The sequence below is a fragment of the Epinephelus lanceolatus genome, chromosome 19, assembly GCF_041903045.1.
Source record: "Epinephelus lanceolatus isolate andai-2023 chromosome 19, ASM4190304v1, whole genome shotgun sequence".
NCBI lineage: Eukaryota > Metazoa > Chordata > Actinopteri > Perciformes > Serranidae > Epinephelus > Epinephelus lanceolatus.
In genome coordinates this window covers 10,757,961-10,776,032 of record NC_135752.1, presented here as the reverse complement: position 1 = coordinate 10,776,032, position 18,072 = coordinate 10,757,961, and the positions used below count along the sequence as shown (strand labels likewise).

The following is an 18,072-nucleotide window of genomic DNA, read 5'->3' as shown; positions in this document are numbered from 1 at the left end:
TGAGACACACCTAAAATGTCAACATTTTATTCACAATCATTTTTTACAAACATTGATAAAAAACAGTGCATTCATAAATTCCAGGTGTTTATGACATTAGATGTGATCAAGAGTTCTGTAAGAAGATTTAAAAAGGATGATGTGTCTCTGAGCATCAGTACAGTGACAACTCTACAAAGGCAGTTTAGCATTTGATTTCTTAGTTTAAAATACAAGCATGGAGGTGATTGTGTGTGGATTCGTTTCCCTTTTTCTGTTCCCAAGGCCAGCCTTTCCCTTGATTTCAGATACCTTTGTACTCACGGGGACAGTAGCTGGAAAACAGCGGCTCAGCTGGGATGCCACGCCTTAGATTGAAAAAGATAGATTAGATGATATTTGGTATTAATGTAGTAGCCTTTAACGGCTGTTAGATGATAGCCGTTAGAGGCATGTAGAGGCATGTAGAGGCTTGTACTTATGGAATCAGATGGGTTATTAATGGGTTTAAGGATTAACAAAAGAATTTCTGATGCACACAACAATATTTCTTGATTTAAATAGGAATCCACAAGTACTGCCTTAGATGTGCTATACTCTTGTTTTTTGAATGCTATACTATGACTTTAAATTATTTTTATTTTAAATGGCAGACTATACATTTTTATGGTATATGCTATGACAATGTTTTCATGGCAAACCTAGTCTCGCTCACCAGACCTTTCTCTAGAAAAGAAAGGTCTGGCTGGGCCGACTCTCACTTTAAGATTGGAGAAAAAACCGCCCCGGCTGCTTGTATTTCTTTCAGCCAATCACAATCATTCTTGGCAGTGCCACAGCAACGGTGCGCTTGCAAAAATATTGCCGGGGGGAAACAGGTTTTGGTGTAACACGCCCACAAAAATATCGCCTACAGGACACAAACCATGGCAGAAAAATGGCTACATCCCCGCAAGATCAAACACCGCAAAAGTTAGTAAAGGACGTGTTGAAAACGGTTGAAAACTGCTACACAACTGGAGGTGGTAGGGCGGGACTTCAGTGGGTGGCTCGTTCCGCCCAATGAGAGGCTGATCTTTGCAGCGAACTTCCACCCACTATACTATGATTTATTAATGGCATACTATACTATGACATTTTTTATTTTTTACATATTATGACTTTTTGACTATGACTTTGTGGCATTTTTTTCTTGCATACCGTCTTTTTTACATACTATATTATGACATTTGTGACACTACACTGACACTACACTTTATGGCATACTATGCTATGACATTTTTACACTGACTTTTTTTTTTTTTTTTTTAACTAAACTGTGACTTGGACATTTTTTTAAAACATACTATACCATGACTTTTCACCACTATAGCATTTTTTATGGTTTACATCTTATTTTTTCACATCATGGCTTTTATTGCATTCTATACAATTTCTACATACCATATAACATTTTTTGACATACTATTACTTTTGTATGGCATACTATACATACTTTTTTTATGAAATACTACACTATGACTTGGGCATGTTTTTGGACATACTATACTATGACTTCTTTATAACATACTATACAAATATTTTATGAAATACTTCATGTCTATTGCATTTTTTTTTTACATACTATTCTATGACTGACATTTTTTATGCCATACTATATTATGAGCTTTTTATGGCATACTATACAAACTTTTTTTTTTTTAAAGAATTACTGTACTATGACATACTGACATATATACATTTTTTGACATACTATACTGTGATTTTCACGTTTTGATATATGACTAACTTTTTTATGACATACTCTACTATGACTTTGACACTTTACTAAGCCCTAATTATGACATGCTATACTTTTTGTGGCAAACTATAGTATGATTGTGTTTCTAGCTCACGTGTCATACTGATATTACTCAAATAAACCTTGCATTGGGTTAGTCACTTAATTTATTCTCTTCCTTGGTTCCCAATCTGTCTATCTGAATTATCTTTATGAATTATCCTTATCACTAACTTCGACCGTTAATTGTACTGTCTTTCAGTCAGTGTTTAATAAACATAAGTTGGACTGTGCTGATGTAACCGGTTTGAACCCGAAGTGGCGGTGAGGTCTTAAAATGTATGGAAAGGGTTTTAATAGGTATTAAATTTAACTTCAGGATTCCAGTTAATATCTCCCCTGATCATTTTTTTCTGAACCCAGGACAGCAGGGTGCCCTTAAGTTATGGCCATGCATTAACACTGAGACCCACCTGATTCCATAGGAACTGATGTAGATGTGAATAGTACAAACAGACTTCAGATACTTACTCCACCATACGACAGCGGTGTACAGACAGCCTGTTGAAAGCATCGTTGATGTCTGTCACATCCTTGGCACTCCACAGTCGCTCTGCCACAGCACTGGCGCGAGGCCTGTGAGTGATCAAAGTCAACAGAATTTATTTATTTTTTAAATGTCAGTCTACAATCATGTGATGTGTCACTGATTTAAAGTACATTTATTTTTCTGATACGAGTTTATTATGAAATAACATACCAGAGTCTGGGTGTCAGGTTGGTGGCATCCACATACTCCCCCCACAAACAGGCTTCTCCACCAATCACAAGCTGCTTTTGTTCCTCAGTTCCTGTTTTAAAATGTATTATTTGATAAGTTTAGGCAGGCCAGGCAATGTCCAGGGAATGTAAAACTCCACTGGACTACACTGAGAAATTAAATACTTGATCTGATTTAATTTAAAATTATACTGTGATATTCTCAGATAGAAAAACATTAAGATCATTTTCCTCTATTCATTCAACAGGCTTACACATAGTTGCACAGGAGTGACAAACAACTCCATGACATTTTAGATGTGTGTCAAGAGTCAAACAATAGAGATAATAAAATCTGAGTCAGACCAACAACAGAACAATAAAATAATCATATGACTGAGCCAAAGTCCTAACACCAGTATGTCAATACTGAAAAAACAAAGTTCCATAAACAGCAAATGACCCATCGTAATGGGCAGGGGAAAAAAACGTTCTTAAATAAATAATTAATGCAGACACAAACCCTCAAAATCCTGTGGGTCGGCCTTGTAATGGCCCCGCCAGTCCTGGCCGTAGGAGATACGGTTCAGGTACCAGGGAGTGGACAGCAGGGTCTGGTACCCTGAGGATGTAACTTTTGCCATCTCATTCTGGTATTGCTCCTGGTTTCCTTTCCAAACGTGGATAAGTGTGTCTGGTTTCAGCTACACAGCACACATACATACATGTATCAGTGTCAGCAAGATAAAGAAGAAAGATGGGGGACGAAGACGAAAATGTCAGAGCCTTCTATTATTTCGATTCTGATTCATGTGACTTTTGTGTGTTTACTTCTATTAGGTTTAAACTATTTGCAGGACATGATATAATGTGTATGGTGACATTTTAGTGTCTGGAAAAAAAAAAAAAAAAGGTTCAGCCCACTCTCGTCGTGGTCCAGATTTATAGAGGACCAAACTTGACTTATTGGGTTTGAACCATGTCTTTTTTTTATTTTATTTTTTAACATACTGGGTATTTGTCTCTAGTACACCAGGATTGGTCCTCCAAAACAGTGAACTACATCAACCCACGAAAGAAACATGCGATACCACCAACCACACGGCCTCATCTTCACCTCATGTCTGTCTGACTCTCCCTGTCACAACTGTGCAGTTTTCAAGCGTAAGCCTGTTGAATAAAATCCAGAATTCCATTTGTTGCCTAAATCAACCAAAATCATAGTTTCCCTCCACCAAATGATTGATTCTAAATTGATTCGACATAAGACGTTGTTTCTATGGAAACTGACCGTTGAAGTTGAGCGGCTCAACCTTGTAGTACTTCTGCCAGTCCTGTGCGTAGCTAATGTAATCTAGGTACCATGGGGCGGAGAGGATGGTGGTGTACCCTGCTGCCGTGACCTTGCTCATCTCCTCATTAGCCCCGCTGCCGATCCACACATGCACTACTGTGTCTGGCTTTAACTGGAACAGTTACAGACCATGCTACTGTACTTAGGTTAGAGACTACATGATGTGTTGATTTTGGTCAAGGACACTATAAAAAAAGGAAGGGTCATTATGTCACTGTGCAGCATCTTGTTCTCTCCGAAGAAACAGAGCTGCGGTGTTGGTGAGTGATAGCAAGTGTTACAGCCTCTCCAGACTGATCATTGTGGTGATTTATGTGTGTGGTAGCTAATATTAAAGGCTTGGGATTGTTGCTCAAACAACAGATACTCCCTCAATTTTTTACACCTGCTTTCTATATGCTTCTGCGTACACTTGATGCAACGTGCACGCAGTTGCTCCGCCATTGTTGTGTGCCTATCATAGTTCTGCGTCCTGTTGGCCTATGTCCAGGGGTTAAAGCAAGAAAAAATTTTGTGCCTGAAATGTCGAGCATCGAAGATTTGTGTGCCTGAAATCTGAAATCTTTTCCGGAGCGGGGGGCTTGGTGTTGCGGTCACAAAATGAAGAAATAGAAATGTGTGTGTTGCAAAGGAACGTGTTTATTATCAAAACGAACAAAAAGATTATACACTGCCTGGCCAAAAAAAAAAGTCGCCACCTGGATTTAACTAAGCAAATAGGTACGAGCCTCCTATTGGATAATTACTGCATGGGCGATTATCTTTCAGCTGGCAACAAGTTATTTAACCCCAACTGGTGCAATGAGTTGCTTCTCATTTCCTAAACAACCATGTCGAAAGACACATCCCGTGGTCGTGGAAAAGATGTTAGCCTGTTTGAGAAGGGTCAAATCATTGGCATGCATCAAGCAGAGAAAACATCTAAGGAGATTGCAGAAACTACTAAAATTGGGTTAAGAACTGTCCAACGCATTATTAAAAACTGGAAGGATAGTGGGGACCCATCGTCTTTGAGGAAGAAATGTGGCCGGAAAAAAAAATCCTCAATGATCGTGATCGGTGATCACTTAAATGTTTGGTGAGATCAAATCGAAGAAAAACAACAGTAGAACTCAGGGCTATGTTTAATAGTGAAAGTAAGAGCATTTCCACACGCACAATGCGAAGGGAAATCAAGGGATTGGGACTGAACAGCTGTGTAGCCTTAAGAAAACCACTAATCAGTGAGGCTAACCGGAAAAAAAGGCTTCAATTTGCTAGGGAGCATAAAGATTGGACTCTGGAGCAATGGAAGAAGGTCATGTGGTCTGATGAGTCCAGATTTACCCTGTTCCAGAGTGATGGGCGCATCAGGGTAAGAAGAGAGGCAGATGAAGTGATGCACCCATCATGCCTAGCGCCTACTGTACAAGCCTGTGGGGGCAGTGTTATGATCTGGGGTTGCTGCAGTTGGTCAGGTCTAGGTTCAGCAACAGTATGTGCTCAAAGAATGAGGTCAGCTGACTACCTGAATATACTGAATGACCAGGTTATTCCATCAATGGATTTTTTCTTCCCTGATGGCACGGGCATATTCCAAGATGACAATGCCAGGATTCATCGGGCTCAAATTGTGAAAGACTGGTTCAGGGAGCATGAGACATCATTTTCACACATGGATTGGCCACCACAGAGTCCAGACCTTAACCCCATTGAGAATCTTTGGGATGTGCTGGAGAAGGCTTTGCGCAGCGGTCAGACTCTACCATCATCAATGCAAGATCTTGGTGAAAAATTAATGCAACACTGGATGGAAATAAATCTTGTGACACTGCAGAAGCTTATCGAAACAATGCCACAGCGAATGCGTGCCGTAATCAAAGCTAAAGGCGGTCCAATGAAATATTAGAGTGTATGACCTTTTTTTTTGGTGGTGACTTTTTTTTTGGCCAGGCAGTGTAGCTTTAGTAGTTACTTTTCAGATTAAACTTTTATAGCATAATGAGTTTATAAATAAAGATTAAACTTTCAGTGGTTACCAGACTTTTTGACTTATAGCTCCTACATCTCTTTTTGCCTTGGTGCTATTTATTTTTAGAAGCTAAATCATTTAGGCTGTTTGCAAAATTGTATCGCGCTTGATGTGAATTAAACAGGCAGTTGCGTCGAAATTTCGCCTCTGGGCAAGCATATCATCATTGAAATGGATCATATAATGTTGTGGTGGTGACTTTAAAACTTCAGCATAGAGAATTTTTATTGCAACTTTCGTTTCTGTTTTCTGTTACCTTACCTTCAAAATTACTGCTGGCTTACCGGAGCCTCTCCTGCTCCGTCTGAGCTCTGTGTCTCAATGTGACATGATGTGAAAGCACGCACAGGCATCAGTGTTGATTGGCTATCACTTGTGCCGTGTAGCTAATCAGAGGGGGCTGTAGGCAGGACATTGTTACAAAGCCCAGTGCAGTGGGGACTGCAGGCAGGGAGAGAGACGGCTGTGTCAGAGCCAAAGGAGCGAGTTTTAAAATACATTTATTTGATCGGTTATCGATGAAAGAACATCCGATGCCGATTATGGTAAACAGTAGGTTGTGTTTACTCGCACACTGTGCGCCTAAATCATTTTCCCGGTTCACACACATATATATGTTTTTAGGGGCAAATGCGAGTGAAATGCTCGCAATGCAGAGCACTTCTGCCCGTGCCGGACAGAAACTTCGCCACACCGGAAATCCGGCGCTGTGCCGGAGATGTCGCTATGCAATTTCCTGCTAAAGTGCTTGGGGGCACGGTGTTCTTTTACATACCTACCTAGACTCTGTGACGTCTATGGTCATTGCTTGTTCATTGTTTGTTTATCTTCCGGCTTTGCCCTAGTGACAGTGAAGATGGCGACTGAGAGAGAAGGACTGTTGCTGGAGCTCGAAATGATCGACATTGAACAATAAATGCTCTTATTACAAATGTTACGACGACGAAGAGAGAGGCGACTGCGCCGATGGTCTGTACGCCCGTTGAATGGCTCAAAGCAGACTATGGGCGAATACTGTACTGCAGCAGGAAGTGAAACCTTGCGAAATGCCGGAAATGATGTAGTTTGAAGGACCAATCATAGCTCTTGCGGTCTGCGTTGGGTCTGCATTGGGTCTGCATTGCCTCAACGTGTGGTTACAATTTTTTGGAGGTGCACGTCACATCTCTGGGTCGGTCGCAGAGGGACACAACGCCTCCGCAAAGCCCTGTGCGTCGTAGGTATGCAGAAGCATAAACCTTGCTTGTTGCCTGTTTTTAGCCTCATGTATTTTCAAAAACATATTTTTGCTTAATATTTAACTGTAATTTCAGATCATTTGTTAACGGCCGGCTGCCATGTTGTTTTTCAGACGATTAACTTGCATTACGTCACCCACCAGCTGGAAGGTTTATTGGTTCAGTGCGGTGCAGTGCATTCTGGTAGATTTCAACATTTTACATTTTCAACCTCTTGAGCAACAGCAAATGACACAGGCCTTTTTCTGTTTTCTCTGGTCGTGTAGCACAAATGTCAAAGGTATTTGCGTCTTTCTACTGCACAGACAGCCCAGTTTGGTGAAAAGACCATCTTTTCAGCAGTTAATACTTATATAAGGATATTTACCTAACTCTGAAAGGCCATATTACTGAGTCCAGCCAGTCATAATCAGAGCCATTAATAACTGATCTCTTTTGGTCAACAATAATCTATCAGATCTGCACCGTTTGTTACAAGATAGCTACATCATGATACACAACCAAACAGTGGCTTGAGTTAAACTATATGCAGCTGCTGGACAAAGCCATGATCTCTTTGGAGACCAATAACAAGGATACCAATGCCCACTCTTACTGTAATGTGTTTTTTTAAATGATTTTTTTAAAATTATTTTGTAGAACCTTTTTTCAGTCAAAGGTGCAAGCGCAGATATGATGGGTTATAGTGGGACTTGCCGGCCTGTCCCATTAACTTAAATAGAAGTGGTGTCAAAGTCTGGCACCTAGACAAAATCTGAATGCAGTCACATGACGTCATGACCCTTCCTTCTTTTTTGTTTGACATTTTGGGAAATGTGTTTCTATTCACTTTCTAGTTGAGAGTTCAATAATTAGATTGATACCACTCTCATGTCTGTATGCTAAATATGAAGCTACCATAGAAAAATATTAGCACAGCTTCACAAGAAAGCAAACAAGCTTATTTCTCCAAATGTCAAACTATTCCTTTAATAACATAGAATGAAAAACAACAGAAATGACCTATAAATGGTGATGAATCAATCAAACCAAAATCTTGGTCATTTGTCTATGAAGTCTTAAATTATTAACTTTAACATGGAAATGAATCTTTAGTTACCTTAACACCATTGTCAAAGACCTCCTGCCAGATCACGTAGCCCTTCTTGGTAGTGGTGACGATATCTAGAAGTCTATCAGAACAAAAAAAAAAAAAAAAAGATAATAAATGTGTTTTTTTCTCTTTATAATAAATAGAACTTGGGAAGTGTGATGTTTCTCTGCTAATCAGTTTAACTGTGAACAAGCAAATTACTTGAATATAAAATGAGCAACATACCTTTGAATATAGAATGATTCCAGTTTGCTGTAGTCTTGTCCGAAGCCTTGCTGCTCCATGAACTTCTGAATGTCAGGGTTGGACTTCCTGCAGGGAAAAAAAAACAGCAGCCAAAAATGAACTGCTGTGTAATCTTTGATGCTCAGGAGAAGTTTGTAGACATTGTGAACACAGTCTCACCAGCAGGTGAAGTCCACCTCATCACCTCCCAGGTGAACGTAGGCATCAGGGAACACGGTGCTGATCTCCTCGAAGAACTGGCTCATGAAGTCATAGGTGGTGTTTAGGATGGGGTTCACAGGTCCGAAGGAGCCAGAGGGTTTGGAGCCAGAGTAACAGGGTGTGAGCAGATCTGGCTGGCCTGAGAGGAAAAGTACATTTGTCATGCTTTATTGTTTTCAGATATATCCTTGCTGAACACTTTCAGGTAAGTTTCTAGGAAAAAAAAAAAAAAGAAATTTCTTAGAAACTAGAATTACTGCCTCACAGTTGTATGCCTGCACCAACCAGTAATATTGCACTCTACATCCATGTCTGTCCAGACTCATATGACACCCAAGATTTGTGTCATCAATTTGCTTCTGATCAAATATCTCCCTTCTGCTCCTGAGATATGGTGTTGAATAATGGTCTTAAAAATGTTTTTGCAGAACAGCATGATGTCACAATGAAGCTGACCTTTGACGTTTTGGGGATAAAATGCCATCACTTAACTGTTTTATCTTATTAGACATTTGTGTGAAATTTTGTCATAATAAGTGTAGGAATTCTTGAGTTATGGCCAAAAAAAGCGTATTTTGTGAGGTCACAGTGACCTTTGACCACAGAAATCTAAGCAGGTCATCCTTGACTTTAGGACGACGTTTGTGCCAAATTTGAGAAAATTCCCTCAAGGTGTCCCTGAGGTATTGCATTCACGAGAATGGGACGGACGGATAGATGGGCTACCTGGAAAACATACGGCTGTTGCCAGTGTGGAGGTATATAGAAAACATAAAAAGTGGTGACACTAGGGCTGGGAAATATAGAGCAAATAAAGCATCAAAATATTTTTGACAAAATACGTCAATATTGTATGCAACAATGTTTGCACGATGCAATTTTAATCACCAGTAATGTGGATATAATGACCAAGTGGGTAAAGGCAAATAATCAGCATTCCTACACATTATCCATTTCAAAATTCCATAATTTCTTCAGGCATATCTGACATGTAAATACAAATATGTTTATCATGTAAAAAATTGTTCTTCAAATTCAACTGTTAACATGTATGTTACATTCTGACTATGTACACTATTATGTTGCAAAATAATTGCCAGATGATTATAGTCAGTTACTGTAGCTCATACAGATCAATTAACACCAAACCCAGAAGTTCATCTCCACCCAACAGGAAGTAAACTAACCGGTACTACCTATATTCATATTATTTCACCTTAAGATATTAAATAAATATTATAATATTATTGTCCCCTTTTGTAAATAAGACCCAAATGCAAAACAGCTATAAAGATATATCTTAACACAGAAAAAATAGTCCATTTACTTTTCTGATAACTACAACAAGCTTGATAATTGGTTATGTGTGATGCTGTGTATATGTGCAAATGCACTTTTGTCTTTACTAGTTTGGTTGTAGATGTCCACATGTGGTTCAATTACAAGGCACTTGGGGCTGAGGTGTTTTGCAGGCTGTGATATACAGCTCAGCATACAAGTGTGCAGTCAGTCCAATGCTATACTGCATCTAGTCTTCTCTGGCCCACGCTCTCCACCACAGTGGTCAGCATTTTTTTTTAATTCTGAATTTATTTTTTAGTAAACAAAGTAGAGTCTGGAAACAAATATGTTTTCTATATTCTAATTTTCTTTTCTTATATACTTATCCAAACCTGGTAATTACTAAAATCAATTACTATATTTTTACATACTTTTCATACAGTGTGGGAACCCTGATTAATGTACCCCTTGAATCCGAAAAGACAGCACTTAGAATATTACAATATCAAAAAACAAATCCAGTCTCATATCACAATATTAATATATTACCCAGTCCGATGTAACACTTGTAAAACTCACCTTTGCCCCAAGACTGTGTGTGTCCTGGAGTGTCAAACTCCGGGACGACACGAATGCCTCGCAGACGGCCAAACTCGATCACCATCTTCACGTCAGCAGGTGTATAGACGTGTGTGTATGGGTGGTAAGCGCCCTGTGAAAAGTTTTACTGCATTGTGAAAAATGCAATGTCTTGGTATTTAAAACTGCACTTGGCTGAGATTTAACACAAATAACCAGTGTTACTGACCTGCTGGCTCAGCTGTGGGAATGTTCGGCTCAGGTACGGGAAGGACTGATCATCCACAATGTGCCAGTGGAAAACATTGAATTTGTTCATCGCCATTGTTTCCTGAACGGATGGGGAAAAAAAGTTATTTAAAACTGTAAATAAAGTTAAAATTGTGAAAACAAAAGTCGAAAGCTCTCATTGATGTACCAGATTAGCCAAGATGACTTTGATGGGCAGGAAGTGCCGAGAGCTGTCCAGTAAGATGCCCCTATGTGCAAATCTGGGGAAGTCACTGACTGTTGTTGAATTGATGCTTTTCTGAAAACATACAAAATAAAAATCAGTCTGAGTGAAAACCTGACTCACATACAGTTGACCCTTGATCCTCATTATGACTTAAAAAAATAAAAATGATCATATCGCCCTTCACTTACAGCTCCATATTCATCTTCATACACCAACTGGCTGAAAGTTTCCAGACCTAGATGTGATGCAAATAAAACACACTGGATAATCAGGTCAAATCCCTGGACCTTTTTATGATATGCTCATAAAGTCAAAGTCACAGAGACAAACTAACATACTATAATTTTATGTCACAGGGAAGAGCATGCAAAGTGTAACGCCACATCAGACTCAGCATTTTGTCAACATAACAGCTTTTGATGGCACATATTACAAATACACGCAAGAGGTATACGTTACACATCCATTTTAAATCTGTGTTCAAGTGTTGTTTTTTTTAATGGTTCAGAGAAGAGCATAAGTATTTAAATGCATTTGATGGACAGAAATGAACCAAAAACAGCTTGACAATTAATCATTTAAAGGAATAGCTTTGACATTCTGGGAAATACTTTTATTTGGTTCTTGCCAGAGGTGGGACCAAGTCATTGTTTTGAAAGTCACATGCAAGTCTCAAGTAGGGTTGCAACGGTATGAGATTTTCACGGTACGATAACCGTCTCAGAAAACATTGCAGTTTCACAGTATCATGGTATTACAGAATTGATACTATCATCAGTCAGAATGACTCTTAAAGGAATGAAAATGGAAGGGTTATTGTTGGTTGAACAAACTTTTTTACCAAACTTGAAACCAATTTGGTAATGGAAGTACTTGTAAAAAGTCTCCCCTTTAAAAATAACTAATAAAAGGGAAGATTCAACGTCCAATTGCAGTTCCAAGTCATAATGCACTCTTAGGCAAATGCAATGCCATTTTAACAACAGAATAATACATGAAATTTACAATATCATAAGTGCTTTTTAAAATTTGTATTTATTTGTTTAAAAAAGCTTGTTACAAAGGTAATTAGCTGTTAAGCTAACATTTGCTAAGCATTAGCTCACTGACTATGTTTACATGAGCCTTGACTGACTGTGCTTTGTGCAACTTCAAATATTGTACAAAAAAGAAAGTTCTTGTGTCTTTGTCTTCAAACAAAGTGGATCTGGGGAATTGTGTCTACGTGCTTGGAATGAATAGCGTTAATGTTGGATGATTAAGGAAATGAATTGACTTGTGGCACACTTTTAAAATAAGACACAATCTTTGGGCTTTTGGGGAGAGGTGTCAAGTATTTTCAAGTCAAAGGCTCATGTCCGAGTGAAGTCGTTGATGTTAAATTCCAAGTCAAGTTGCAAGTCTTTTTTGATTTTGTCATGTCTAAAGTCATCAAATATGTGACTCGCATCTACTTGAGTTCATATCATGTGACACGAGTCCACACCTCTGATTCTTGCTGAGGCTTAGATAAGAACATGGATATCACTTTCAGGTGTGTCTGTTAAATATAAAGCTAAAGAGAGGAGACTTTATCTGAGCTTTGCGTAACACCAAAAAACAGATTAAACAAGCAAGATATAATGTGTTAATCATTGAGTTTTGCTGGTGGATTTTGTTACCTTTGAACAGAGCCAGACTAGTTGTTTCCCTTGTTTCCAGTTTTTATGCTGAACTAAACTAACCGTTTCCTGGCTGTGGATTACAGCTGTATTGTTTGCTTTGAAAAGGTGAAATAATGTGAAAAACCTACCATGCAGGGCTCCCCAGACCTTTGGTGCTTTCAGGACAGCATATGGCTGATCCACTGACAGTTCATCTGTGGACAGTGGACATGTGCACAGTCAGTGTTGTCAGAGCTTGGCAGGTGGTTAAGATACTAAAGTCATAGTCTTAAATGCTTAGGGGGGGGCTTTAAACATTTAGTCTATACTGACCGTGTTAATCCTAGTATCTACCATCCAGGTAATCTCTAATTCTAAATTTAGTCATAAGTAATCACCCTGTCTGTGGTTGTAAAATGTTGTATGTACAATCAGATAAATGTGACATAAGTATTCAGATCAGTAAAAGTATCAATACAACAATGTAAAAACACATATATATATAATAAATATGACAAGGCTATAACATAACAATGACTTTTCTTTTCTTGGTGAGTAACAGACAAGAGCAGAATGACTGTGGTAAACATCAACAATAAGAGAAAGTGCAGCTGGTGCTGGTGTATCAATACTGTGGAAAATTAGTACTGAAACCGTTTCAAATATACAAAATCGATATGTCTCAATAAATTGACATTTTTGACAACACTAGATATAATTACATTATTAATACCTCAATGACAGCATTTTGCTGTCATAGCTGGCTGAGGTGGAGCTGGTTTTAACTACTCTTTGGCAGATTTTGCAGTTTCATCTACACAGATTTATCTTCAATTTTTGGACTCTTTGCTGTTCTGTTTTTTTTTAATGACATTTTGGATAATTTTACCTCTGAGCCTCAAACAGTTTTAAACTAAATTTAAATTACACTATACGAGAAGTACAGAGAGGAAATTTCTCTTTGATGAAACTACAAACAATCATAGACCTCTGAAATGTGACAAAGAACCCTGGCTTAACACTACTGTTGTATTTTAGAAGCTTATATGTTTCTGTAATGTAAAAACTTCATTTGAAATATAACAACTATAGTGGAGTAAAATGTAAAACATTTCCCTTTAAAATGTAGCGGAGAAGAAGTGTTAAGTAACACTTCAAAATTGCCCTGAAGTACAGTGCTTCAGTAAATGGAGTTACTAGTTACTTTCTACCATTGTATAAAGTACGGATGGCTCGATACTACTTTTTCATGTCCGATACTGATACTAGGGATGGGCATGAGTTTTGGAGTACTCAATTTGGATGTCAGTATCTGTTCAACACATACAGTAATCACCGCCCAACCTCCCCCATGTGAACATGACTTTTATACAATTCTTTTTTACTTTCTAGAATGGCTACATACGCAGTGACAGAGCTAAATGTTAGCATCACGTGGCTAATGGCACCTAACAATTATTAAAAGTTTTAATGACCGGAGACAGTCCCTCAGCGCTGCGTTTAATTTATGTAATGGCAGCAACATAAAGTCATTTCTCTTATGTTGACTTTGAATTTATGGTTTAATAGGCTAATTGAAGCCTGGTTGTTCAATAAATTAATTTCAAATTGCACTTGTTTTTTGTTGTTGGCCAATTTACATTCCTATTATCAAGTTAGATTTTTAATTATTTTTTTACGAGGACTTGAGTACTCTTTAATAATTTAATGCAAGTACTTGAATGTGGAAGTTAGTAAAAATGCCCATATCAAGTCGATACTGTAACCTTGTTTATCTGCCAATACCAAAACCAATCCAATATTGTCTTTCTCCCCTTTCTTAAACAGCAACACTGTTAATAATACTTTTGTATGGATGCACCTTGCTTAACCTAGCCATCTGAAAACATCCTGCTCAAACCGTGAAACAAATATTTTATTACCCCCAAAAAAGAACTATATAGCCCACATGGCTCAGTTATGAACTACTGCTGATGCTTTTGATTCAAATTTTTTCACACAGAGAACTTTAAGCAGTATTTTTGAGTGGTAAGCATCATTCAAGAACTCAAAATGAAATTTAAAGGTTTAACTGTGTGCAAAAGTTTAAACCTGAGTATTTGAAATGACAAAGGAGCTACAATACCAGTTTAAATTACTGGATAGAAGTCAAGATTCAATGTAGCCTATACCATGATGTAGAAAAACAAAACAGGGGTAGACCTGTACTTAAATAATCATTACAACTTAATATAAAAATGACAGCATCTCCAGTATAAAATGTACAGTGGAACACAATATGGTAGACAGAGCAGCCTAAGTCACTCACAACTAACTCTTGGCTATTATTACTTTTATTATTATCACTGAGAAAAGGAAATGCATGTATATGTAGACAGTGCAAGCTCTAAAGTAACTACTGTTCACATGACATATGCCGCTGATCTGTGTTACTCATCATGTCACACATCTCTTTATGGCATGTCGCACAAAGTTTAGTTAACCATTTATATTAAAATTTAGGTCAGTGATACTCAACCTACCCACGATGGGTTGCTGGGTGGCCCACCAACCATTTTCTAATTCACAATAAAAACACATTGATTCACTTTTTTTTGTACTCTGACTGTAAATAAGGTGCCAGAATGCATAAAAAAGGCATCAAAATAGTGCTTGTTTATCAAAAAAGCGCGAGGAGAGGAAATCCCCAACAGAGGTCCAGGCTAAGCCCTAAATGTCCTCAAATCCTAGAAAATCCCTGCGTACACCTGACCTGAGTGAGTGAGGACAGCAAACATTGACAGGTTAAAAACAGGGCATTCATTTATACTGATAAATACTATCAATGTTCATTAACTGGCTCTTAGCTTACTGTTATTTTATGGATGTGGCCCCCAAATAAAACAAGTTGAGTATCCCTGGTTTGGGCTAATGGGATGAATTGGATTATAATTTTCTTTTGCCCTGAGTATTGACCGGCACATATCTTGTATAAAGCAGACTTTTTGATTTTTGCAGTTGTACTGTTAACAGCTAATAAACTAGAAATTGCAACAGATGAATGTGATAATTAATCAGCAGTGGCCTGTAGATAACAGTACGCAACCATTTCCACAGAAGAAGTGGTTTGAGGAAGTGTTCAGATAAATTAGTCAAGTAAAAGTGGCAATGCTGCATTATCAAAATACTCCACATGACAAATGTCCCTTCAGAAGAAGCATGTAAGTATTGTTAGATGTTGTTTGAGGTGGAGCTAAATTTAACTACTTAATAAGCTGTTGGGCAGTTTAACTTTTAACAGTGCCTTATATGTTTTGTCTATAAAATCTTAATCTGTGAAGTAACTGAAGCTGTTGAATAAATGTATTTGAGTAAAAGTAAAATGTCTCCCTCTGAAATGTAGTGGAGATGCATTAAGCAGCACCTCAAAACTGTACCCAAGTACAGAGTAAACACTTATTAGTTACTTCCCACCACTGTATGAAGTGTACTGTTTTTTGGTTATAACTTTAACAGTAACAGATACACATTATAATCATTCTGCAGAAGCCTGGGGATAACAGTATGCAACTTTCATATCTGTAGAAGCAATGGTGGAAAAAATATTCTGATCAATCAGGGACTGTCCATTATTTATGAGAGGGGAGGATGTGGTGCAAAAAGGGTGAGGCATGTCAAATAATTTTTAAGCACTGGGGAGGAACTTTTTATTTTATGTTAGGGCAGGGGCAAGCAACTTTAAATGGTTATATTTTGTATTTTTTTTAATGCCGACTTTTAAAGAAAGCATGTTGGTAGGCATGTTTCCTTAAAAGAAAATCATAAAAATTCCACCATTTATCATAGAAGGAAACTGTAAACACAGGAATTATAGGTGCATTTTAAAATTTCTGACAATCCTTGTACACATAATGTGGGACGAATGCCCCCGTCAGAAAAAAAACATCACCAACTCTGGGCTTAGAATAGTGCATTTCATCAAAATCACTTTATTCTACATGTCTCATTGAAAAAAAAGCCAAAAATATTTATTTTGTGTTTATCATGATTTATGTTTTGTTTTAACTGCTGTTGTAAAAAATACAAAATACAAAAAAAAAAAGTAGTCACACCCCAGCAACCCTTTCCTCTGATAAGTAAAGAACAGCCCCTCAGTCAAGTAAAAGTAGCACTACTGCAATATAAAAATACTCCATTACAAATAAGGTCTTGCATGGAAAATAGTCCCTGTGATGCTAATTTGAACAACTTTATATGTCATTGGGTAGTTTCATTTTTAACATTGCATCATATTTTTGTCCTGATCTGTAAACTAAGTAACCAGAAGGCTAACTACAGCAGTTTAATAAATGCAGTGGAGTAAACAGTACATTCCCTCTGAAATGTAGTACAGTACATAAGTAAAGTTGCATAAATAGAAATACTTCTGTAAATTCATAGTTAAATATTCTTGTCACCACTGCGGAAAAGCACCACAGTGAATATGATGATTCCATGTGATATCAATGAGGAAGAGATGAGACTCACATGACTCGTCAGAAGCCACAGTGGGGTATCCGTCACATTCAGAGTCAGGTGATGTGATCCATACCTGCAGCTCTGTCAGCTCAGAGGGACCTGCTCGCCTGCCTTTGCTCAGCTCCTGCCTTTTAAAACTGCCAAATATGTACTCGTAATACCTGTTGAGTGGGGCAGAGAATGTTTATCATATTGTGACTTTTCCCTGAACGCAGCACGGTGCTTAATTTTCTCATAACGAATTTGGAAAGAGAAACTGAAAACGTCACGTACAGTACAGAGCTGAAAATAACATACCAACAGCATACAATAGATCTTCTTACCTTCTGTACGCATCCTGCAGGAGGCTGCAACTCGGCCCGGCGGATGACTCTTTGGCGTCAACTATTTTGAAGCTGATACTGGTTAACTTGAATGAAACATCGGAGATTTGCACTTTCTGCGGCAGAGGCCACAGAGAGCCGTATTTTGAGGCCTCATTGGCGCGTTCAGTCTCGGCCTCTTCGTCAACTTCATCGATGTAGTTGTGCTGCAGCCCCTGGGACAAGGCAAGGGCCAGCAATAATAATGTAAACTTCAGAATAGTGCTCATGTTAGTCGTAGACAGCAGAGTCACAAGACCGAGTGATCACACAGCAGCATTATGTGGCGGGAGCTGGGCGGGGCTTCTCATGCGGAAGTACAGGTTGTGCAAAGATTTAAAGGGGAACTACCACAAACCTTACTGCTTTAAAAACCACTGTATTCAATATTTCGTTATTTAACATATGAAGTTAAATGTGAAGTGCAAAAGAATACAAGACAACAGAAGACAATACATCTGAAATTAGCTATATGTAATTATTCATAAAATTAATTTAAACTTTAAAGGTCTGGTATGTAGAATTTAGTGCCGTCTAGTAGTGAAGTTGCAGATTGCAACCAACTGAAAGTTCTCCCCTGTGCTAAGCATGT

The 18,072-nt window shown here is 38.2% G+C and overlaps 1 protein-coding gene across 2 annotated transcripts; it reads right to left on the bottom strand.

The window, feature by feature from the left end:
• Window positions 1-11: 11 nt before the first annotated feature.
• On the bottom strand, window positions 12-17,777 carry hexb (hexosaminidase B (beta polypeptide)). Of its 2 annotated transcripts, none has more exons than XM_033646941.2 (14): window positions 17,442-17,777; window positions 17,128-17,279; window positions 12,771-12,836; window positions 11,167-11,213; window positions 10,940-11,050; window positions 10,751-10,852; window positions 10,522-10,654; window positions 8,620-8,800; window positions 8,440-8,526; window positions 8,221-8,293; window positions 3,042-3,222; window positions 2,520-2,610; window positions 2,291-2,395; window positions 12-347 (listed from the first exon to the last, which is right to left on the bottom strand). In XM_033646941.2, the coding sequence occupies exons 1-14, from the start codon at window positions 17,708-17,710 to the stop codon at window positions 284-286; spliced, it is 1,662 nt and encodes a 553-aa protein (XP_033502832.2). In that variant the 5' UTR covers window positions 17,711-17,777; the 3' UTR covers window positions 12-283. The 2 variants fall into 2 exon arrangements, with proteins under 2 accessions (XP_033502832.2, XP_033502833.1); XM_033646942.2 differs by lacking the exon at window positions 3,042-3,222 and adding an exon at window positions 3,810-3,984 and having other exon boundaries at window positions 17,442-17,775.
• Between the last annotated feature and the right edge of the window lie 295 nt (window positions 17,778-18,072).

Bases quoted from the DNA above. Each gene is read 5' to 3' on its own strand.
- hexb (XM_033646941.2), bottom strand. From the start codon at position 17,710: ATGAGCACTATTCTGAAGTTTACATTATTATTGCTGGCCCTTGCCTTG. The intron at 17,280-17,441 runs GTAAGAAGATCT...CCCACTCAACAG, and splicing joins CTGCAGGATGCGTACAGAAG to GTATTACGAGTACATATTTG. The intron at 11,051-11,166 runs GTAAGTGAAGGG...GTATGTTTTCAG, and splicing joins ATGAAGATGAATATGGAGCT to AAAAGCATCAATTCAACAAC.